Here is a 23,365-nt window from a genome sequence, read left to right as displayed (position 1 = left end):
TAGCTCAAATATCCTCATCATGCAAGAAGCTGAGGGAAGAAATTTCTTCCAATCAGTTACATAGACATTTATACAAAACCTGTTATTAGAGACTGGGTCATTTTGGAGGGCAGAAGAAACCTGGCAGTGAATTCTAACTAATCTGCATGAAAAGACAAATCACAATGGCTGAGAGGAAAAGCAAAAAAGAAAGAGAAAAAAAAAAGGCAAAAGGGAGAAAAGTGTTCCTTTAAATGTAATTAAGTCTGAGGAAGGAGTCATTACCACTTGGGTGGTTTCACTTCCGTGAAGGCGGAGGAGGGGGGGGAGGAGGAGGGTACTGGTAGGCCGTCTGCCCCATGTAACCTATCATATTGGTAGCTCCTGGAGGCTGTGCAAACTGCTGTGACATTAGTGGCTGCGGCTGCTGCCCTGACCGGCCTAACCCACTAAACTGCTGGCTAGAGCTCTGTGAACTTCTCCCGGTTGAGGTGGTACTACTGGCTCCGTACGTGCCAGCACCATATTCCTGGGCTGTATAGCCAGTGGTGCCATAAGCAGCTGCCCCATAGGTGCCTTGAGCATAGGTGTATTGGCCTGCTTGTGCGCCAAAGGCGGAATTTGGGCTTCCGTAGCCACTGCCATTAGCATAACCAGCTCTATCGGTTTCACTGCGATCCCGATAGCTTGCAGAGTCTCTCCGGCCACCATCTTTGACTCCTCGGAGCCTCCGGTCACATTCATCCTGATACATCAGATTGGGATTGTTGGCTGAAGAAGTGGTACGGTATCGAGAACGACCACCTGATGGGAAGATAGAAGGTATTATTTAATGCTAGGTATGTGAGCCAAATATAAAAACTCAAAGGGGTACAAAAATATTTAACATGTTTCCATGATCTTTAGCTAGGCCAGCCTCTGAGTAAACATTATACTCAACTTTCCGCACCATTTTTGAGGATAAACAAAAACCACAAATCTTAACACCAAAAAACTATTAGTGTATTTTGCAACTGTGTAGCCCCAACAATACAATAGTAGTTCAATCGCTACTATGATGGCATAAAAACAAAAACAAAAAAAAAAAAACACTGGGTCTCTCCACACAAAAAACAGAAATCCTAATAGTCTAAGGTGTTAAAAAGCAATCATAGTACTTGGGAGGATGAGACAGGAGGATTTCAGATTTGAGGACAGCCTCAGCAACCTAATGAGACCCTGTTCCCAAATAAATACAATCGGTTTGAAGATATAGCTCAGAGGTAGAATACCTCCAAGTTCAATCTCTAGTACCACCAAATAAATAAAATTAAAGAACAGCCAGGCAGTTTTATGTGCCTGTAATTGCAGTGACTCTGGTGGCTAAAATAAAGGTGATCCTAAATTCAAGGCCAGCGAGCTGGGCGAGGTGGTGCACACTTGTAATCCCCCCGCGCTTGGGAGGCTCTCAGCAACTTAGTGAGACCCTGCTTCCAAATAAAATATAAAATAGGGGAGTATAGCCCAGAGGTAGAAGTAGAAGGCCTTTGGGTTCCACCCCCAGTACCACCAAAATAAATAAATTCAAGGCCAGCACTGGCAACTCAGTGAGACCTTGTCTCATACTGGTGGTGTGTGTGTGTGGGGGGGGGGGGGCGGCGGCAGGTATGATGGCACATGTCTGTGATGCCAGTACTTGGGAGGCTGAGACAGGAGGATTACAGATTCGAAACAGCCTCAGCAAATGAGTGAGACCTTCAGTAACTTAGCAAGACCATGTTTCAAAACAAAAAATTAGAGCTGAGGGTATAGCTCGGAAGTAGAATGCTCCTGGACTCAATCCCCAGTACCACACCCACAAAAGTAAAAAAGGACTGAGGATGTAGCTCAGTGGATTGCCCTCAGAGGAATCCCCCGTACCAAAAACAGAAACTCAAAGATCCGTTTTAGATTATTTATAGGCACACTAAGCTGCCAAAGTACAGCAGTAATGACAAAATTCCCATTTTCTTAAAAAGGTTATCGTGAAAACTACTAAGCACTCTCCATTATTAGGCAGTACTGGAGATGGGACCCAAAGGCATTCCACCTCCAAGCTATACCCCAGCCCTATTTTTATTCTTTATTTTGAGACGCTGTCTCACTGAGTTGCGAAGGGTGTAAGTAGCCGAGGCTGTCCAAAAACCCAGATCCTCCTGTCTCAGCCTCCCGAATGCTGGGATTATAAGCATGCGCCACCACGCCTAGCTTACTCTCTATCAATAAGCAATACCGTTAAAGCCGTCACATGATTAAAAACACAAGACACAACAAATAGAACAAAGATTTTTTGGCAGTACCTGGAAAACTCCAGGACTTACCCTTACCCCCTCCTCCGCCGCCTCCTCTGTGATCCACCAGCTGCATCAATTTCGGATTGATGGCCTGGTTGGCCTCCTCCAGCACTTTGATCAACTCTCGAGCCTGCTTTAGGTTCCCGGGGGTGAAGAAGGTATAGGCCGTGCCCTTGTTGGTACTGCGGGCTGTTCGGCCAATACGGTGCACATAATCCTCTGAACTGTTTGGATAGTCGTAGTTGATCACAAACTTGACATCTTCCACATCTTCAAGTCAATGACGAACCAGTGTAGGTTGATGTGGCGGGGAAAGAGAAGGTAAAGGACATGCCAACAACAGGCGGAAGCACGAATGCAGATGACAGCAAGAGGAGAGAAGATGAAGTTAGTAACCCTTCTGAGCAGGAACAAAAAAAGACTCATCCCAACAGAGTAAAAGAGGACCAATGATCCTTGGGACATGCATGGGACGCTGCATCTTCACTGGCTCTAAAACCCTAAAAGACCCACCATCCAGCCATCCCAACTCCTGCCTCTGTATGTAAGCAATACACTGACAGGAGCTGCACCAACACTGGTCTTCAGAATGACAAATTCTGGTGCCATTCTTCCCAAAACTGGAATGTGGAAGAAAGTGGTGACCACGTTAAGTTTCAGGTTAAATCACTTCTACTCTGTTGGGAGAAGCCCAGCAAGATCTACCAACAACATAACAAACTTACCTTTACACCAGTCACAGAGCAAAATGAAAAAAGGAGCTTATATATTTCATTACTAGGTTGTCAAGGAGACTTAACATTTATTTTTTGCTCATATACATATATATCTATATATAAACTAATCAGAGGCCAAACACACACCTATTTTCCTTTGCACAAACATTTATCTTCCCCCTTTCAAGCACAAGAGCACATTACACTAAAATTTCACTATACTACCAAGCCCAGCTTCTGTCAAGTGAAGATTTTGCTCAACTCAAGGTTAATTCAGACTTAGTACTCATTTCAATGATTAAAGGTTGTCTATGTGACCTGGAAAATTAGAAATAAATAGCCAACAAATGTGGGAAGAACCATGAAACCTTGAGACAATTTAATATTCTATCCACTGCTGGGAATTGGACTAGCAATTTCCTATGCTTATAATATGTAAATGTTAGTGTAATGCTTCCAGCTAAATGTATTTTTTTACCTACTTAAAACAAACAAATTTAATATAACAGAATCCTAATGTTTTGTGGAAAAAAATCTGCATTTTACAAAGAATATTCAGAAAATATCCTAGATAAAACACAGATTTTTGTGATATAAATAATTAAAAAACATTCTCTGTTTGTTACCAGACCGATGCACACTCCCTCCTCCTTTGGGAAACCGCTGCAGCCGATCCCGTCTCTGCCTTTTATTTTTGGCGGCCTCCTTTCGAAAACTCCGCCTTCTGACACGGGACCACTGGAGCGCGGGGAGCATGCATCAAGGGTCCGTGGCAGTGAGAAGTCCCCACACACGCTCGCTCTGTGAACTGGCTTAGATGCTTCTCTGTAGCCCCATTTGGTTGCCAAGCGCCGGAGAACCTGGGTTCGGGTAAAAATTTCAGGTCCTCCAACGCCTCCCCCAAGGATAATTGGGGTGATTGTAGAAAAAAATAATAAAAAATGTTACATCCAAAGGGTCAGACTGCATCTATTGCCCAGACTGGATTAATTTCAGGGGCAAGGGGAGATGATTTAAAAAATTCAGCTGTTGTTACAGGGCTCGAGAAGGGGCGTTATGTCTGTTTCTTATTACAATAAGGGCTCCTCGGTCTTTACTGACCCTACAGTCCTGAATCACACCAGAAAGACGAGAAGGCACTTATCACAGGGGGCAGCGTGAGTCTCAGGCTAGGGTTGTTGATGCCACAAAGAAAAAAATTTACCGAGCATGGGGGCTGGGGGACACAAAGTTGGGTGTGGGGCTTAAAATGGGAAAATGCTCCTCGGTCACTTCCGTGGGAAGCAGAGCATATGAATTACTGCACCGGGTGCACAGAAGTGTGCTTTCCTAGCAGAAAGCATGGATGGGGGCTGCAGTCAACAGTTTTGGTCTTAATACTTGGGAGGACTTCTGGAGGGCTCAACAGAGGGCGGACAAGGCGCAAGTTCTCCACACTAGCAAGGTGTCCCGTGTGTGCGCACAGCTGGCCGAGGGCACACAGAGCCAGCGCAGAATCTGGTTTTCTCCAGCCACGCCTGCCCTGATGTTATTTGTGCACGGCCACAGTATCACCTTGCTGCCTCTACAGAAGATGCTGTAGCAGGGTAAGAAATGGAAAAGTTAATGTTTTGGCCAGCTGTCTGGGATAAGAACCTTCAGTGTGGAAACATGGCCTGCATCTCCAATCACTACTTAGGAAGATTTAAGATTAGCCAACAGGCCAATCTAGAGCTGCTTCGGGCCATTGTAGGTTTGTCTCGGCCATGTACCGAGTGATCTGCAGCTGATATCAAAGCTTCTGTTAAAAAACAAAACAAAATCAATTCAATACTTTTAACAGTGTGCAGTTTAAACAAAAAGGAGAAATAAAAAATATCCTAGTGGTAAGGGAATGGTGGTTGCCTGATGACTATTATAAAATTATGGGAATCAAAGAACTTACCTGAAGGGAACATTTAAGAGACCACCGCTCGACAGGAAGTGAAAAAAGGCCTGGTGACTCAGCTGAAAATCGCACCCCTGTCTATGAGGTAGAAGCCTTCACTTTCCAGGATCGTGTAGGACCTTGGTCAGAAGTCTGCCATTTTGGTGGGTTTTCTCCCTCCTTTTGATTTTACAAGGCAGCAAACAAAGGGGCCCAAACAAGCACTGATGCTGAGTAACAAGAAACAGACTCAGGTACCTTCCCTCTCCCTCACTTGATGAGGGGACGGGATGAGAGTCTAAGTTATTCTAATGGTAGCCAATTGACTTGGTTTAGAAATGCAGGGGGACATGGAACAAATGTTTTTAATTGTCTAGGCAAGATGCACAAAGAAGCTACCAGCACATAGCAAGCCTGTTTAAAAACCACCTTTACTGAAAGCTTTTGAGTAAACCGCTTTCAGGCCTCCGCCTTCTCTCCCAACAGGCCCAAGTTCTACCGGCACAGACCCAGACATGACTTCAGAGGGCTGGGACAATTTTCCGTCATGGCTGCAGGTCACCACCTCTGAAGGAGGGAATAAATCCAATGGATAAAAGGCTCCATCATTTTTGTACTCTGGTTTAATAGTGGTTCTCTTTAAGTAGTATAAGGGAATACAGTACTTTTCACTTTACTGGACGAGAAATTAAATACCTATCAATAGTTTAACGATTTCCTTATGATAGAAATAATCTTTCTAAATATGAAAAGTTTGAGCTGGACCTGTTTGGCTCAGAGTGATGGGCTGAATGACCCAAGGTATCTTTGTACCTTAAATCAGAACGGCCAAAACTCCAGAAGAACGCCTTCAAATTAAGCTCTTAAATGAGGTTAGCACATCTATGATACAAAGTATGGGTGGGAGGAGGGAATGACTTAGTGTCCATCATTATTATTTTACTTCAGGAAATAATTTAATATTGGACATGTGTATTTAACTGAACATTAAGGATTTACTAAAGCTCATTTAATAAATATTTATGGAACTGGGCCTCTATATATTTATCTACTATAGACTGACACTGGAAAAAGAGCAACTCAAAGCTAGTTTGCAATAGCTAGGTTCAATTGGGCTCCTTCTAACTGGCTAGAAAACAGAGTACAACCAGGAAAAGGCTAAGCTGTTTGTCTGAATGTCTCCTCTCCCTCTAACTGAATAGTCATGCCTAGGCCTTGCTGCAGACCAAAGCCTGTTTGTTGGGAGCAGGAAGAGACTTTGAAAATAAGAGGAGGAAAAAATAAAAACAAAAACAAAAGCAAAAACAAAAAAACAAAAAAATCAAGGCTAAAAAAAAAGTGTGGAGGGAGGGGAAATCACTCGTATTCTTCTCTTTTTACTAAACATGTTTATACAATTCTAAATCTGAAATGACAAATCTTTAACCAAAAGATCTATAAACCATCAACAGAGACACCTATCCATACAAACCTAGCCCACGGGAGGCTACGTCCGTGGCAATGAGAATGGGAGCCTTTCCAGAACGAAACTCTGAAAAACAAAGAACACAAAAAGCCAAGCTATAATGGAGAGTCAAGGAAAGTATTAAAAAATGTGGAACGAGAGCAGAAAAACTATTACATTCCCCTCAAGATACATCTGTTACTTCTTAAGTCGGGGCTAGTCCATTTCACTCAATGGCCTTCCCTCCATCAGTCATAATACATCAAGAGGACTGAGCTGGGCGTGGCGGCGCACACCTGGAATCACTGTCCTGGGGAGGCTGAGACGGAAGGACCACAGGTACAAAGCCAGCCTGAGAGAGGATCTCAGCAATCTAGTGAGACCCTATTTCAAATAAAGAATAAAAAACAGGACTGGGGTTGTAGCTCAGAGGCAGAATGGCCCTGGGTTCCAACCCCAGTACCACAAAAAATAAGCAAGCTGGGGGTATAGGTTGAAGGTAAAATGCCTCTGTGTTCAATCTCCAGTACCACAAAAAAAACAAACAAAAAAAACCAACCAAAACAAAACAAAAAGACACACAAAAAGGACTGAAACATGCTAAAAATGTAACTTAATGAACTTAATGATTAACATTTTCCTTCAAGTTTTCAGTAACTTAAAATTTCCTCAAAGAATAATTGCTTTTATAATCAGAAAAAACTGTAATAAGAGGATAGTATAAGTTGTAAAATATGTAGAGACAGCTTTACATATTTTGAAAGACCGTAGAGACATGCCAAAATTGCCCCCAGTCACTATTCAGTTAACTAAAGGAGAGCCAGGTAAATGTCGGCCTGCAGGCCACATCTGTCTAATACCTATTTTAGTAAATAAAGTTTTGTTGGAACTGGGCTAGACCTAGCTCTAAGTATCATCTACAGCCGCCAGCTGCTTTTGTGCTACAGCAATAGTTGAGTAATGGCTTCAGGGACCACTATGTGATTTGCAAAGCCAAAAATATTTACTATCTGGCACTTTTAGATTTTTAGGGAAAAAATCCATCAAAAACTTAATTTTGAACTTACCATTAAGTACCCAATCTCTTTCTGGTTGACTCTTATCTCCATGGATACACATAGCTGGCCAACTATGAAAAGAAAAGTGACCAATACTTAGAGAAAAGCTAAGATTTAAGGAGAAATGGCATTACATGATCTTAAGAAATTGAAGAGATGACTGTTCATTTAAAGAACTACACGCCAGGCATTAAAATACACCTATAATACGACTTAGAAATAATACAAGGCTAGTGAACTGGGTTTGATACTCACCCATCTCTGCGCATCCTTCGAGTAAGGTCATCACAGCGTCTCTTTGTCTCGACAAATATTATAGTTTTATTTTCCTTTTCAGCCATTATTTCTTCCATCAGTTGGATCAGCCTTAAAGACCAACACTGCAGTCAGCACACAGGAAAGGTTTCCCCATATATTATGAAGATCATTGCAGTATGAACTCCCAAAGCTAGAGCACATTCACATCATCTTTTAAAATTCTTTTCTAAGCCGGGCATGGTGGCGCATACTTGTAATCCCTGCGCTTGAGAGGCTGAGACAGGAGGATCGCACAGCTTCGAAGCCAGCCTCAGCTACTTAGTGAGGCTCTCAGCAACCTAGTGAGACCCTGTTTCCAAATAAAATATAAAAAAGGTCTGGGAGTATAGCCCAGAGATAGAAAGCCTCCGGGTTCTACCCCCAGTACCACCAAAAAATAAAATTCTTTTCTAGCTGGGCATGGTGACACACCGTTGTAATCCCAGAACTTGGGAGGCTGAGACAGGAGGATCAAAGGTTTGTGGACAGCCTCAGCTACTTAATAAGGCCTTGTTTCAAAATAAAGAATGAATGAATGAATGAATGAATGTACTGGGTTCAAATGCTAGTGTCATACACACAAATTCTTTCCTGCCGGGCGTGGTGGTGCACGCTTGTAATTCTATGGCTTGGGAGGCTGAGACAGGAGGATCGCACAAGTTCGAAGCCAGCTTCAGCTACTTTGGTGAGGCTCTCAGCAACTTAGTGAGACCCTGTTTCCAAAATAAAATATAAAATAGGTCTGGGAGTATAGCTTGGAAGTAGAAAAGCCCCTGGGCTCTACCTCAGTACAACAAATGAAAGAAAGAAAGAAAAAAAAAATAAATTCTTTCCCTTTTTTTGTGGCACTGGGGATTGGACCCAGGGACATTCATTCTATCTCTGAACTATAACCCCAGCCCTATTTTATGTTTTATTTTGAAACAGTCTCACAAAGTTGTTAAAAGTCTCACTAAGTTGCCGTCGCAGGCCCTGAACCTATGATCCTGTTTCAGCTTCCCAAAACTGGGATTATAAAGGTGCATGCCACCATGCCCAACTTAAAATTATTTTCTTTAACCACAGTGAACCAATGAAAGACGAAGGATGATTAGAAAGCCAGCGTGCTGTTAATCCTTGAAAAACATTAGTTTGCCTAACACTCGAATCCCGACGATCATAAGGAAAGATGCAAGGGAGCCATGGAAACAGACAGTGAAGCGTGCCCTACTTGTGGTCCTTCTCGCTTTCCATGCAGACGTCCACAATCTGAAGGATGTTGTGGTTGGCGCTCAATTCCAGGTTGCCCACGTTGATCTGGGTGTAGTCTCGAAGGAAGTCCTCTGCGAGCTGCCGCACTTCTTTCGGCCAGGTTGCACTCCACATCAGTGTTTGCCTATCAGGCTGCGAGACAGAGAAAAGGCTCTCATTAGGCTAAAGAACTGCGCGACAGCCAGAAGGTATCCACAGTGAAGTCCCAGGTTCCTTACCCTGATTTGATCAACAATCTTTCGGATCTGGGGTTCAAAGCCCATATCAAGCATTCTGTCAGCTTCATCCAGGACAAGGTAAGTACATCGGCGAAGGTTTGTCTTTCCTGACTCTAGGAAATCTATCAAGCGCCCAGGAGTAGCTATGCAGATCTCAACACCTGCAAAACAAAAAAGACCAATACATTATCTAAATCTCCCACATATTAAGAAGCACCAGCTCTGGTGGTTTTACTCAACGCTGTGCAGCAATGGCTAAATCTGATCACCAGTACCTACAACGGCATCGCGATGTAAGGAGAAATGAAGTACAATCCTTCAATCTTGCCAAGTCTCCAGCCATGGATGTTGAAATGGGATTTCACTGGATTGTTCAGGCTGGCCTTAAACCTGACATCCACCTATGTCAATTTCTAAGTACTGTGATTACAGGCATGCACTACTGTACTTGGCTCCTATTTTCCATTTTAAAACGGGGCCTCCGTAAGTTGCGCAGGCCGGCCTTAAACACCTGCGACCCACGTGTCACAACTCAGCCTCCCAAACACTGGGATTGTAATTTTAGGCTGTTGAAATACTGAGTTTTGACCAAGAGCCCAAATTTTATTCATAGGAATTAGTAAAAGAAGTTACTTGTATACACTAAAATGTCCATTACCTCTTTCCAAGTCTCGGATCTGGGGGCCTTTGGGAGCACCTCCGTAAATGCACGTGCTCTTCAGTCTAGAACATTTGCCATAGTCGTCAGCCACCTGCTGCACTTGCTGAGCAAGCTCTCTTGTGGGAGCCAGAACCAGACACTGAAACGGGGTGCGGGAGATGCTTCAGACACCCAAGTTAAGAAAACAGAACACCCCCCAAACAATAATGCACAAAAAGGTAACCATCTTCCCTTAGTGTCTAATACTTTTCTGGGGTTGGCAGTTGAGTGAGCAAGGAACAACTACTCTGGAGAAATTCTTCCGTGGAATTACTATTTATGGAGTGTTATGGAGTGGTATCCGCAGCCTCCTCAGTTGGCTACTTTGATGCATTATGATCCATTAGTTTATTTGTATCATTTAAGTGAATTTACAAATCTTTTTATTTGGTGGTACTGGGGCTCCTGGAAACTCTTCTACCTCCGGGCTACACTCCCAGACCTATTTCTTTTTATTTTTATTTGGAAACAGGGTCTCTTAAGCCAGCGCGGCTGGCTTCAAACCTGCGCGATCCCGTCTCCACCTCCCAAGTGCGGGGATTACAAGCGTGCACTACCACGCCCGGCCTAAATTTACAAATCTTATTACCTAGTTTTAACCACTCAACTCTCAAAATGAACAAGTGGCTTTAAAATACCCTTGAAACAAAGTATGGATTAAGCACAGCATGAGATAAAAGAGTAAGGAAGTGGCGGAGCTGAAGGAGGTATTTAAAATGACTTCTGGTGAGACTATGTAGAATCGGGACAAAAGATGAAATCAAGACCCTTGGAAGCCAGGCGTGGCCGCACACACTCGTAATCCCGGCATTAGGGAGGCTGAGACGGGAGGGATCATGGTTCTCAGGCAGCCTCAGCCTCAGGTCTCAGTGAGACCCTGTTTCAAAATAAAGAATAAACCTTTTTTTCTTTTTTGCAGAACTGGGGGTTGAACCCAGGGACATTCTACCTTTGAGCTACACCCCTAGCCCATTTTTAAAAAATTCTTTATTTTAAAAAAGGATCTCACTAATTTGCAGAGGGACTCAATAAGTAGCTGAAGCTGGCCAGGAACCTGCGATCCTCCTGTCTCAGCTTCTCAAGTCCTGGGATTACAAGCATGTGCCACCACACCCAGCTCAATTGCAGTTATTTTGTGGGACTGGACATGGAACCCAGGGGCATTCTACCTCAGCCCCATTAGTCTTTATTATGATACACAGTCTCACTGAGTTGCAAAGGGCCTCACTGAATAGTAGATGAGGCTGTCCTCGAACCACAATCCTCCTGTCTCAGCCTCCCAAATGCTAGGATTACAAGCACGAGACGCCACGCCTTTCTTTTAGTTCTTCTTAAAATTATAAACACACCAAACACTTACGATTGGGCCGTCTCCTCTTTCCAAGTATGGCTGGTGGTTAATATGAACAATCGCAGGCAGCAAATACTGGGGGTAAAGAAGAATAAGCAAGCCATTATCTTAACACTTCTAACTTAAAACAATCATCAGTAATGCCTAAACAGGAAAGTGAAAAACCACCACATTTGAGCATAAAATGTTTCCACATTATTAACATTAATTTTCTTTTTGGTGGTACTGGGGATTCTGTCTCCAAATCATACCCCGCTTTGTTTGTTTGGAAACAGGGCTTCACTAGGCTGTTGAGGCTAGCCTTGAATCTGAGATCCTTCTGTCGTATCCTCCAAGTACCGGAATATAGGCATGTGCCACCATGTCTGGCTTCTTCGTTGTTTAATATTTCTACCTATACTATTTAATTATATTTTTATTAATAATTCAAAGTATATGTGACAACCAGATTAGCAAAGTAAGTTGACAAATATCAAAGATCTCCACTTGCTGGTACCTACCGCCAACGTCTTCCCCGAACCAGTCTGAGCGATGCCAACCATATCCCGACCACTGAGAGCCAGTGGAAATCCCTGGCACTGAATTGGAGTTGGTTCTGTAAAGTGCTGATCCATCAACACATCCATCACGTATTCTGCGAAAGAACAGAATGTTGCTAAGTAAAACTAAGGGCACAGATAAAAAAATGTACACAGCCTTGCAGCTCTCCAAGTTTTTCTTTAAAATAATATCTGATCGCCGGGCGTGGTGGCGCACGCTTGTAATCCCCGCGCTTGGGAGGTGGAGACAGGAGGATCGCGCAGGTTCGAAGCTAGCCGCGTGCGCTGGCTTAGGAGACCCTGTTTCCAATTTAAAAAATGTAAAAATAGGCCTGGGAGTGTAGCCCGGAGGTAGAAGGGCTTCCAGGAACCCCAGTACCACCAAAAAAAAAAAATCTGATCAGCCGGGCGTGGTGGCGCACGCTTGTAATCCCCGCTTGTAATCCCCGCGCTTGGGAGGCAGAAACAGGAGGATCACGCAGGTTCGAAGCCAGCCGCGCGCGCTGGCTTAGGAGACCCTGTTTCCAAATAAAAATAGGTCTGGGAGTGTAGCCCGGAGGTACAAGGGCTTCCAGGAACCCCAGTACCACCAAAAGTAAAAATAAAAAATAAAAAAATCTGACCAACTCACAGCTATCTTTGAAAATCACTGTCCTAAGAATCTGACAGCATGGGCACACAACAACTTATTTGCCAAATTCAAATTAAACCCACCTATAAAGCAATCTCATGGCAGGCATAGTGGTGTACACCTTTAATCCCAGTACTTGGGAGGCTCAGATAGGAAGATTGCAGGTTTGTGGCCAGCCTCAGCTTAGTGAGGCCTCCACAACTTAGTGAGACCCTGTTTCAAATTAAAGAATAAAAAACAGGTCTGGAGTAAGCTCAGAGGTTCCACCCCTGTACTGCAAAACAAACAAACGACAAAAGAAAGAATAAAAAATAGGATTGGGGGGGTGTTGCTCAATTGCCAGTACTTAAAAAAAAAATTTGTAAGAATATATCATCATGCCCAACTCATTCTGTTATTTTGTAAAGGCAGAGGCCAAACTTTAACAGAGGATAAAAAGAAAAAAAAAAACAAATGAATTTTCTGAGCCTAACCGGAAAATGGACAAGCAGGGAAAAAAGAAAAAAAAAAAAACTTTAAGCAACATGACATATCACTACCCTTTTAACAGGTTTAAAAAAGTCTGAAGCACCAGGCGTAGCGGCACACACTTGTAATCCCAGTACTGAGGCTGAAACAGAAAGATCACGGGTTCAAGGCCATCTCCAGCAATATATCACCCTCAGCAATGCAGTGAGACCCTGATTTAAAATAAAAAAGGGCTGGGGGTATAGCTCTGAGGTAGAATGTACCTGGATTCAATCCCCAGTCCCCAGCCCTACACCCCCCCAATTTTTAAACTATTATGTTTGTTTTTTCAACAAAAATCCCAAGTCTGGTTTAAAACCTTAAACCTACAATTCATGTTTACTATTCAACCCAATATTTTTGGGTAGTGAGGGACATTCTATCTCTGAGCACTCAAACCTGTGATCCTCCCATCTCAGCTTCTCAAGTAGTGGGACCACAAGGTGTGTGCCACCAGATCTGGCCTTCAAACAAATGTCATTAGGATTCTGGACTGGAGAAAACTTACGTGGGAAGTTAGCATGGTGGAAGGCAAAGACAGGCTTAGGACAGACATCTCCCCCTCTCACGGTAATCTCTTTCTTTCGGCGTAGCTCATCAACCTCATACTATTAAAAAAAAAAAAAAAAAAGGACAAGTTATTCTCACTATTCAGATCTTTGTTACAAGCTGGCAGAATAATTAGCACCCACTCTTCCAGAGGAACAATGCTAACTACTATGTAATGCTTTCATATGCTACTCAACTTTAAGAGGATTCTAATTTTGTGAGCTGATGGGCAGTGGCACACACATGTATCCTAGCAACTCGAGAGGCTAAGATAGGAGGATTACAGGTTCCAGGCCAGCCACACCAACTTAGCAAGATCCTGACTCTTATAAAATTAAAAAGGGGCTGGGGGTTGTAGCTCTGTAGTAGAGAGCCCTAACTTTAATACCCAATTATCAAAACTAAAAAACTCACAAAACTTTGTGAGTTGATAATGTAGATGAAAAAAGATTCCATTTTCCACAGGAAAAAACATACTCAGAGAGTAAAAGTAAATTGTGTCTAAGGTCAGAACAAGAAAAAAAGAAAAATGTGAATCTTGAGTCCACGTGCTCTTTCCATTACTTTTATTATTATTTTAGAATAAGCAACCATTTCATTTTAGGTAGTCTAAAACAATTAGAATGGGTTAAAAAACCCAAGAGCAAAAGCAGGCACGGTGGCGCACGCTTGTAATTTCAATGCCTGGGAGACTGAAACAGGAGACCACAAGTTTGCAGCCAGCCTCAGCTACTTAGTAAAACCTAAGGAGTAAGAAACGGGGCTGGGGGTGTAGCCTGGAAGTAGAATGCCTGAGTTCAATCCCCAGTACCTCAAAAATAATTAAGTATATGGTGTCATTTTAAAATTTTTACTTTGGAGATGAAAAGACCTAATAGAAAATGCAGCTAAAATCACATATGACAAATAGGTTGTAACGTAAAAACAAAGGGAACCGAGCAGTGTTCACATAAACTGGCCACTCTTCTCAGCATCAGCAGTCTTTACTTCATTCACCAGTATTAAAAAAAAGTAAAGCCAACAAACTTACAGGAGTCAATCTTGCCACTTCTGGGTGTTCCACGTAAAAATTCTTCTCAAACTTGGGGAGCTCACTCAAATCCCACTTCTTTTTACGTAAGCGCTCCCCAGGATTACCAAATTTCTTCGGGGGAAGGCCGCCACCCCCTCTTGCTCCAAATCTAGAAACACAAAAGTGTTTAGTTTGTGGGTATTTAAAAAGCAATATCCCCACACCCACACTGGAGACCAACCTCAGGGGCACTCTACCACTTCTAATTTTGAGATTAGAGTCTAAATTGCCCGGTCTGGCCTCAAACTTGCAATTCTCCTGTCTTCGCCTCCCAAACCACAAGGCCCAGCTTAAAGCAATGTATATTATATGCCATAGAAACACCCTCAAAGATGGACTCCTAGAATACTGCCAGCCTGCCTCCAAAAAGACCAATTTGTACACCAATTTGAAGGTATGAAAAGGTTTGTAAAACCTCCTTTACTACCCAATACTGTCTCCAGTATGGTTGCAACATCATGGGGCCTAAAGCAGATTCTGGAACCAAAATTTGAATTGATTCTGCTACTTACTATATGATATGGAACAAATTTACTTTTCGGCATCTCAGTTTCTCATATGTAACAAACAGTACTACCACCTCTAAGTTGTGAAGCTGAAACAAGTCGTGTCAAGTGTTTTAAACAGTACTCAACACAGCACTCAGCACAACTGCACCCATACATTCAACAAGTAGCTACTAAGTACCAAAATAACAGATTCCATTGCTTAAATGGCATCAAAAACACTCAATGAAACCGACAAGTTTGTACTCTGGTATAACAGAGGAAGACATTAGTGTAAGCTTTAAATTAAGGGCAAGATTGTGGGCAGGGAGAAAGACACATAGCCTCGATTTGGAACAGGCCCCCCTTCCCTCTTTGAACTGTGAGGAACATGTTTCCTCTAATTTGCAAACTACTAGGACCTATACAGAACTGGTGGGATAGTCTTCATCTTTAGTTTATGCTAAGAAAGGAACCAGAACAAAGACTCATGACTTTTTTTTTTGCTACAGCTCCTGCCCTGTTTTATTCTTTATTTTGAAACTGGGTCTCAATGAGTTGCAGAGGGCCTAAGTAGCTGAGGCTGGCCGTGAACCGCACCGCGATCCTCTGGTCTCAGCCTCCCAAATGCTGGCTGGGATTATAAGCGTGCGCCACCACCCCCGACGACTCATGACATTTTGTTCCCAGGCAAATACTATTTATTCACGGAATAATCAATACAACTTATTTTTTCATTGCCTTGGATTGAAGCAGGGGGTATTCTACCTCCTAGCTATATCCCCAACCCTACTTTTTTATTTTGAAACAGGGTCTCACTAAGTTGTACAGGCCTCACTAAAGTAGCTGAGGCTAGCCTTGAACCTGCAATCCTCCCGTCACAGAATCCCAAGTCCTGAAATTACAAGTGTGTCCCACAATACTCAGCTTATTGAAGATTTTTAAAACTCAAACACAACATTTAAAAATCAGTTTTGAGCCAGGCATGGTGGCTTATGCTTATAATCTCAGCATTCGGGAGGCAGGAGGATCACGGTTCACAGGCAGCCTCACCTACTTGTGATCCTCCAGTCTCAGCCTCCCGAATGCAAAACAAACTGATTTTATTGTTTGTTTTTTGTGGTACTGGGGACAGAACCCCAGGACATGCTATCTCCGTGCTATACCCTCAACCCTTTTATTATTCTTTATTTTGAAACAGGGTTCTAAGTTGGAAAGGGCCTTACTACGTAGCTGAGGCTATCTAGGAACAGCAATCCTCCTGTCTCATCCTCCCAAATGCTGGGATTACAAGGGTGAGCCACCACATACCCAGCTGAAAAATATACTTCAACTGACAGTGAGAGCATCAGCAACCTAAAAAGACCCTGTTTCAAAATTAAAAAAATAAGAGCTGGAGATTGTAGCTCAGAGGTAGAAGGCCCCTGGCTTCTATCCCCAGCACCACTAAATAAATAATGTCTCGCAAAACAAAATATAAAATAATCTAAACCTTAATGATCTAGAGAAAATTTCTGAAAGGACAGTCCTAACAAAAATGCTATCTTCCCTATTTGTAATTAATGTTGGCCTCAAAATTCAAGTCTTTTAAGCCAGACATGGTGGTGCACTTGTAATCCTGGTAATTGGAGGCTGAGACAGAAGGATCACATATTTGAGGACAGCTTGAGCAAGTAATGACTCTCATCACTTAGTAAGACCCTGTTTCAATTAAGAAAAAAAAAAAAAAAAAAAGGGCTGGGGGGTACAGCTCAGTGTACACACACACACACCAGGGCTGATGTGTAGCTCCAAGGTAGAAAGCCCATGTTCCAGCCCAGTACCAAAAACAAAAAAGCCGGGCATGGTGGCGCACAGTTGTAATCCCAGCGCTCCCATCGTTCCGGAGGCTGAGACAGGAGGATCGCACAGGTTCAAAGCCAGCCTCAGCTACTTAGTGAGGCTCTCAGCAACTTAGTGAGACCCTGTTTCCAAATAAAATATAAAATGGGTCTGGGAGTATGTAGCCTGGAGGTAGAAAGCCTCTGGGTCCCACCCCCAGTACCATAAAAAAAAAATCCCACATATATACATCCTACTCCTGATAAAACTATGCTGTTTATTAAGAGTTAAGAAATTTGAGGCTGACATACTTGGTGCATACTTGTAATCCCTCCATATTTGGGAGATTGAGATAAAAGGATCACAGGTTCATGGTCAGCCTCAGGCACTGAATGAGGCCCTCTGCCCAAATAAAAAAGGACTGGGGGTATAGCTGGGAGGTAAAATGTTCAATCCCTGCACCACCATCACCACCACACACGAAAAAGTTAAATTTGGCTAGCAAAAATTCAGCTTCAAAGACATGATATATATTTGAAGATTGATACATTGGCAGGAAAAGTCAAGACATGTTAAAAATGTGCAAAGCCACCAGGTGTGGTGGCACAGGGCTGTAATCCCTGTACTTGGGAGATTGAGACTGGAGGATAGCAGGTTCTGAGGCCAACCTCAGAAACTTAGTGAGGCCCTATTTCAAAAGAAGTAAAATAGGGCTGGAGGTGTAGCTTGGAGGTAGAAAGCACTGAGTTCAACACCCAGTATTTAAAAAAAAAAAAAAAAGTACAGTGCTTATCTCTTTTTGGACCAAACATGTCCATGTGTGTTGACTTCACCCATCCCCTTTCAAAGTAACAATTCCGCTCCTTAACATTCAGTTAAGAGTGCATAATAGCCAGGCATGGCAGCACGCACTTGTAATCCCAGGACTTGGGAGGCTGAGACAGGAGCCTCAGCTACTTAGTGAGGCTCTGGACAACTTAGTGAAACTGTTTCCAAATAAAATATAAAAATAGGCCTAGAAGTGTAGCTCAGAGGTAGAAAACTCCAGGGTTCCATCTCCAGTATCTATCTATCTCTTCCTCCTTCTCACACACTCAGTGAATAGCAATTCAAATCATAAAAGGAAAATTGAGGGAAAAGTAGGGCCCAGAACTTTTAAGAATGCCATTTAGTGTGAGTCCTACTCAACATCGGATAAAGTATGAACCAGTAACACTTTCTCCTCTTTTCAGTTAAGTCTACTCAAGCACAGCATGATGAAAGAAAATATTAAGCCAAATACTCCTGGTAAATGAACAGAACATCACCAGTACTCTGGTGACCTCCTTGTGCCTATGTGAGGTTATAACCCCCACCAGAACACTACCTTGAATTTTTTTCCCTTGTGTGTCTGGGTGTTTGGTTCTGAGGACTGAACCCAAGGCTCCCCACATGCTAGGAAAGCACTCTGCCAATGGACTACACCCCCAGCCTTTCCTGAGACCAGGCGCAGCACCAGGCCAGTCTTAACACGAGCCCTTTCCTGCCTCAGCCTCCTGGGTGCATCACACACTGCCCAGCTTATTCTGTCTATGGCTGTCATATTTATACATGCCCTTAAATGTATCTTACTATCCTAACTTCTCTTTTTTAAACTCAGTATGTCTGAGTCACCCAAGTAGACTCCAAGTCTTTTTTCTTTTTCACTACTGTACTGTATTCAAACATGGATACTTAGTTTATCCTGAGGCACATGTTCAAGGATTTCTCTAGGTCTAAGTTGTACTAGGGTGAAGAGCTTGAGAGGAATTATTAGGTCACTTTCAACTAACTAGACGTTTTTTCAGTGAATGTATTGAAATTCAGAGCTGGGTGTGGTGGCGCATGCTTGTAATCTCAGTACCTGGGAGGCTGAGACAAGAGGACCACAGGTTGATAAGGCTCTCAGCAACTTACTGACCCTGTTTCAAAATAAAGAATAAAAAAGAGGGCAGGGGGTGTAGCTTGGAGGTCAAATGCCCCTAGGTTCCACCCCAGTCCCACCAAAAAAATAAAATAGAAATGGGAGTGTAGTTCTGAAGTAGAACTGTCCCGAAGAAGAAGAAAAAAAAGGAAATTCACTTCAGGTCGGAGTGGTGCCTGTAATCCCAGTATTTGGGCGGCTGAAGACAGGAGGATTGAAGATTTGAAGCTAGCCTCAGCAACTTGGAGGAACTCTCAGCAACCTACCAAGACTGTTTCCAACTAGAGAATAAAATAAGGCTCCGGGTGTATCTGGAGGTAGAATGCCCCTGGGTCCAATCCCTGCCTCTACTCAAAAATAAATTTTTAAAAATCTCTGTAAATGAAAGGACTTCAGATTTTGCCCCAAATCACCCTCCAACCTTGATGTAGTCGTGGCATCACACCATAAAAAAAAAACTTCCAAGGCGGGCCTAAAAGTTAATGTTGCAGTATAATCAGGAAAAAAAATCGGACCACAAGAAATACTGAATTACGACACTGCCACCCCCAACCTCCCCTTCTCTAAATACGGTCATTTAGCCAGCAAATAATTCCACGGCTTTGCATTCCGATGTGCTCCTTCCTTCTGCTATTCAAAATACGGTTAAAACCTATGCTTTATTTTAGAAGCGAGGATGGGGATGCAGCCGAGCGGCAGAGCGCTTGCCTGGCATGCACGAGGCCCTGGGTCCCATTCCAGCATTGGGGGGGGGGTCGAAAAAAATTTTTTTAATTGTCTCTTAATTATAAGACTCCAGTCCCGTTAACAGTGATCGCTGGAGGCATAACGTGAAGGCGGCCATTTCGCGTTAAGATCTTCCCAGGTTGGGCGACCAACCGTGGTTTCTCCCCAGATGTACGGGGGCCCCGCGGGGAGCGGAGGGCGATCGGGGCCCGGGCCTCCGCGGCCAGGCCGCCCCTCCCGCGCCGCCGGGGCGGGGCCGGGCGCCACGACGGCGGCCGAGGCCCGGGGCCCAGGCCCGGCCCCAACCCGACCCTGCCCCGGCCCCAGGCCCGCCCGCACCGCCGCCCTTACCCGCCGCGGTCCCGGTCCCGGTCCCGGTCCCCGAAGCCGCCTCCGCGCATGGTCCCAAATGGGTAGAGATCTGGGAGCGGGGCACGGATGGCCGGGCTCGGGAGGGCCTGCGGCTCCGGCCTGGTGACGACCGATGGCGGCGGCGCCTCCGCTGTTGGGGCGGCGGCAGGCGCGGCGCTCTCTCGCTCCGACGCGCTGTCTCCCGTCGCAGACGCCACCGTCGCCGCCTCTCTCGTCGGAGACGGGAGCAAAACACAGAGAATCGGGGTTATAAAAGCGGTGGGTAGGTATGGCTACGCTCGACCCCGGCGGTGCCGCGGTCCAGGCGTCTCCTTCCTTCCCAGCGACTGCACAAAATGGCGGCGGCCGCTGAGACGGCTCCAACTTAACGCTGCGCACGGCGGGGACGTACGTAAACAGCGTCTGGAAGGGCCCCCAGGGTCCGCGGCGGCTGCGGCGATTCTGGGAAGCGCTTTACGTCATCTGCGGACGCGGGCGCGTTTTGCGACTGGGAGGAGAAAAACAAAGTACGCAGCGGGCGTAGGGGCCTCGCGCCGCCGGCGCCGGCTCGCGCGGGCTGGGGGCGGGGCCGCGACGTAACATTCTCCACGCCGCCCGCCCGGCCGCCGCGGCTGCGCACTGTGCGCAACGCAGGCCGCTTAGAGAATAGGGGCTGCCGCGGGGTTCCGGCCGCGGCTGCGCACTGTGCGCAGCGCAGGCCGCTTAGAGAATAGGGGCTGCCGCGGGGTTCGGGCCGCGGACGCGGTCGCGCCGGCTCTGGGGCTGCTTCGCGGAGACAATAGCCGCGCTCCATGTCGTCGTCGTCAGGGTGTGCGGGGGCCAGAGGCCGGCGGGGCCTCCCGGGCCCCGGCCTCGTCGCGCGCCCCGCCGCCATTTCCTTTCGCGGCGCCTCGTCGCGCCGCCGCCCGCAGCCATGATGGACGCGTCGCCTCCCTTTCCTGGGCGAGCGAGTCGGGCGGCGGATCAGCAGGGCCGGCGCTCCGTGCTGCCCCGGCGCGCGGGCTCCGAGCCCAGGGCTGTCGCCGTCCCCGGCTCGCCGCAGTGGGCGAGCTAACCAGCGAGGCTGCCCGGGCCCGCCAGCGCCGCCGCCGCCATTAAGGGCGACCCGCGCCCGCCGGCGTCGGGCCCAGGGCCGAGGCCTAAGTGTGGAACCCAGGGGCATTCTCCCACAGGCTACACCCCGGCTCTGCATTTTATTTCGAAACCAGGGTCTCACTAAGTAGCTGAGGCTGGCCGCGAACCGCGATGCTCCGGTCTCAGCCTCCCGAGTGCGGGGATGACAGGCGTGCGCTAACTGCTGTGTGTATCTATTTTGGCGCCGCTCCCGATGGAACCCAGAAGCATTCTATTTCCAAGCTACACCTCAGCCCTGTTTTTTATCCTTTTTGAAACAGGGTCTCACTGAGTTGCAAAGGGCCTCACTAAAAAGCTGAAGCTATCCCTGAACCGCGATCTTTCAGTCTCAACTTCCCAAATGCTGGAATTACAAGCGTGCACCAACCACGCTTGACTGCTGTGTGTGTGTGTGTGTGTGTGTGTGTGTGTGTGTGTGTGTGTGTGTAGTTTTGGTGGTACCGAGGATGGAACCCAGGGCCATTCTGCCTCCAATTTACACCCCCAGCCCTATTTATTATTCTTTATTCTGAATCAGGATCTCACTGAGTTGCAAATGGCGTCACTAAGTAGCAGAGGCTGGCTGCCAACCCGGATCCTCCTGCCTCAGCCTCCCAAGTGCATGCGCCACCCCACCCCACCCCACCCTGCTGCTGCGTATTTTTAACCAGGCTAGGCCTCCTGCCCCCGGTTCCTTCTAGACTGGCTTCTGCTCTCTGCTTTCTCTCCCTGCAAATTGCACTTTATAAAAGTCTCCCAAGCTTGAGCAAATTGTCGAACTGCCTCGGCCCGGGAGACTCCATCATCCCGAGGATTCCCACTCCCACAGATGGTCGAAGAGGGGAAGATGAGAGTGTGAGCGGGCAGAGCGTGGTCTCCTGCTTGGTCCCGAGGGTGTCCCCATTATTTGAAAAATACCATAAAGAAAAGGGCTCTGTGAGAGGCCATTCATATGTCACTAGGGCCACAGACACAAAGGGACAGTCGGATTCACTGGACGAATGTTGAATGGCCAAAGGGACCGGGCACTGTGCTGGGCGCTAGGGCACAGCGGTGAGCCAGCAAGTTCCTGCGCTCTGCTGTGCTCTGAGTTTACCCTCTAGTGGGGAAGTCAAGCCATAAATGCTTATGTCAGGAAGTTGCTAATAAAAGTTAAAAAGGAGAGAAGAAAGAGTGCCTGTATTCTGTGAGGAAGTAGAGTACATAGACTTAGGGTAATTCCGGGCTGGCCTCCCTGATCAAGTGACATTTAAGCCGCGGCTTTGCTGACAGGAAAAAGCAAATGCCAAGGCCCTGGGGCAGAGAAGGAGAAACCACCAGAGAGGGCTATTATGATGGGCTGGCTGGTCACTGTCAAGAACTTGGTCTTCTTTTGACTAAGGTGGAAATGACTGGAAGGTTTTTTTCAGTGACATAAAGGAGGGTCCCTGTGAGTGCAGTGGGAAGCGCCCACCGCGTGAGGGAGGGAGGACGGAATCAGGCCGGTTGATGAGGACGCCCGGCAGTAACCCCGCCAAGATGAAAAGGCTTGCTGCGGCTTACTAGCGATGGGTTAGGGGGAAATGATTGTGGAAGTGGAGCCAGTGCTTCCTTCGCTCATGGGTTGGGAGATGGAGGAAAGTCAAGGATGAATTTTGCAGGAATCAGCCAATGAATGTTGAGCTCCAGCCATGATTACACCACCTGAGAGGCAGAGGGGGTTATATGGATCCGTTTGCCCATAGGACTTGACCTAACTACACCCGAGGTGGTGTAGCAATATAAAGTGGGTTCTCTGAAGCCCTCCCTGTGTTTTGCCACTGGGGAATAATTCATATTTAAGCTTCTAAAAAAAGTTGAGTGTTTAGTCTTGCTCTGGCAGACAAGTTTCTGATTATAAATTGAATTCAGAGAATGAATTTCATTTTTGTTTTGTTTTGTTTTGTTTGGTGGTACTGGGGTTCCTGGAAGCCCTTCTACCTCCGGTATACATTCCCACGGGCTACACTCCCAGACCTATTTTTTAACATTTTTATGTGGAAACAGAGTCTCTTAAGTCAGAGAGGCTGGCTCCGAACCAGCGCGATCCTCCTGTCTCCGCCTCCCAAGCACAGGGATTACAAGCGTGCGCCACCACGCCCGGCTACCTATTTTATATTTTTGAAACGGTCTCTTACGCCAGCACGGCTGGCTTCTCCGCCTCCCAAGCACAGGCGTTACAAGCGTGAGCCACCACACCCGGCCGAATTTCATGTTCTTAATCTATGTTTTCATCCCACAAGTGGTTGAAGTTTATTGTTTTTTCTAAACACAGAGAAAGAGTTCTACTGGGCAAGGCAGTCAGAGAACTTAGGAACCCATTAGATCAGTGAAAATATTTTATTTGGAAACAGGGTC

General features: G+C 45.7%; 1 protein-coding gene across 2 annotated transcripts; it reads right to left on the bottom strand.

Annotated features, from left to right (window-relative positions):
• Positions 1 to 277: 277 nt before the first annotated feature.
• DDX17 (DEAD-box helicase 17) lies at positions 278 to 20,115 on the bottom strand (the record flags this gene model as incomplete). 2 transcript variants are annotated; one of them, XM_080705984.1, is made up of 13 exons in its annotated part: positions 19,856 to 20,115; positions 14,489 to 14,639; positions 13,418 to 13,517; positions 11,733 to 11,866; positions 11,242 to 11,307; positions 9,840 to 9,981; positions 9,182 to 9,342; positions 8,923 to 9,095; positions 7,671 to 7,781; positions 7,425 to 7,486; positions 6,385 to 6,444; positions 2,319 to 2,561; positions 278 to 783 (listed from the first exon to the last, which is right to left on the bottom strand). In XM_080705984.1, exons 1-13 carry the CDS (start codon positions 19,903 to 19,905, stop codon positions 278 to 280), a joined length of 1,959 nt encoding a protein of 652 aa, XP_080562110.1. In that variant the 5' UTR covers positions 19,906 to 20,115. The 2 variants fall into 2 exon arrangements, with proteins under 2 accessions (XP_080562110.1, XP_080562111.1); XM_080705985.1 differs by having other exon boundaries at positions 2,325 to 2,561.
• Positions 20,116 to 23,365: the final 3,250 nt, after the last annotated feature.

The sequence above is a fragment of the Muscardinus avellanarius genome (assembly GCF_963383645.1).
Source record: "Muscardinus avellanarius genome assembly, chromosome: 11".
Lineage (NCBI taxonomy): Eukaryota > Metazoa > Chordata > Mammalia > Rodentia > Gliridae > Muscardinus > Muscardinus avellanarius.
The sequence above is the reverse complement of the archived record's forward strand: the minus strand, read 5'-3'. Positions and strand labels throughout refer to the sequence as shown.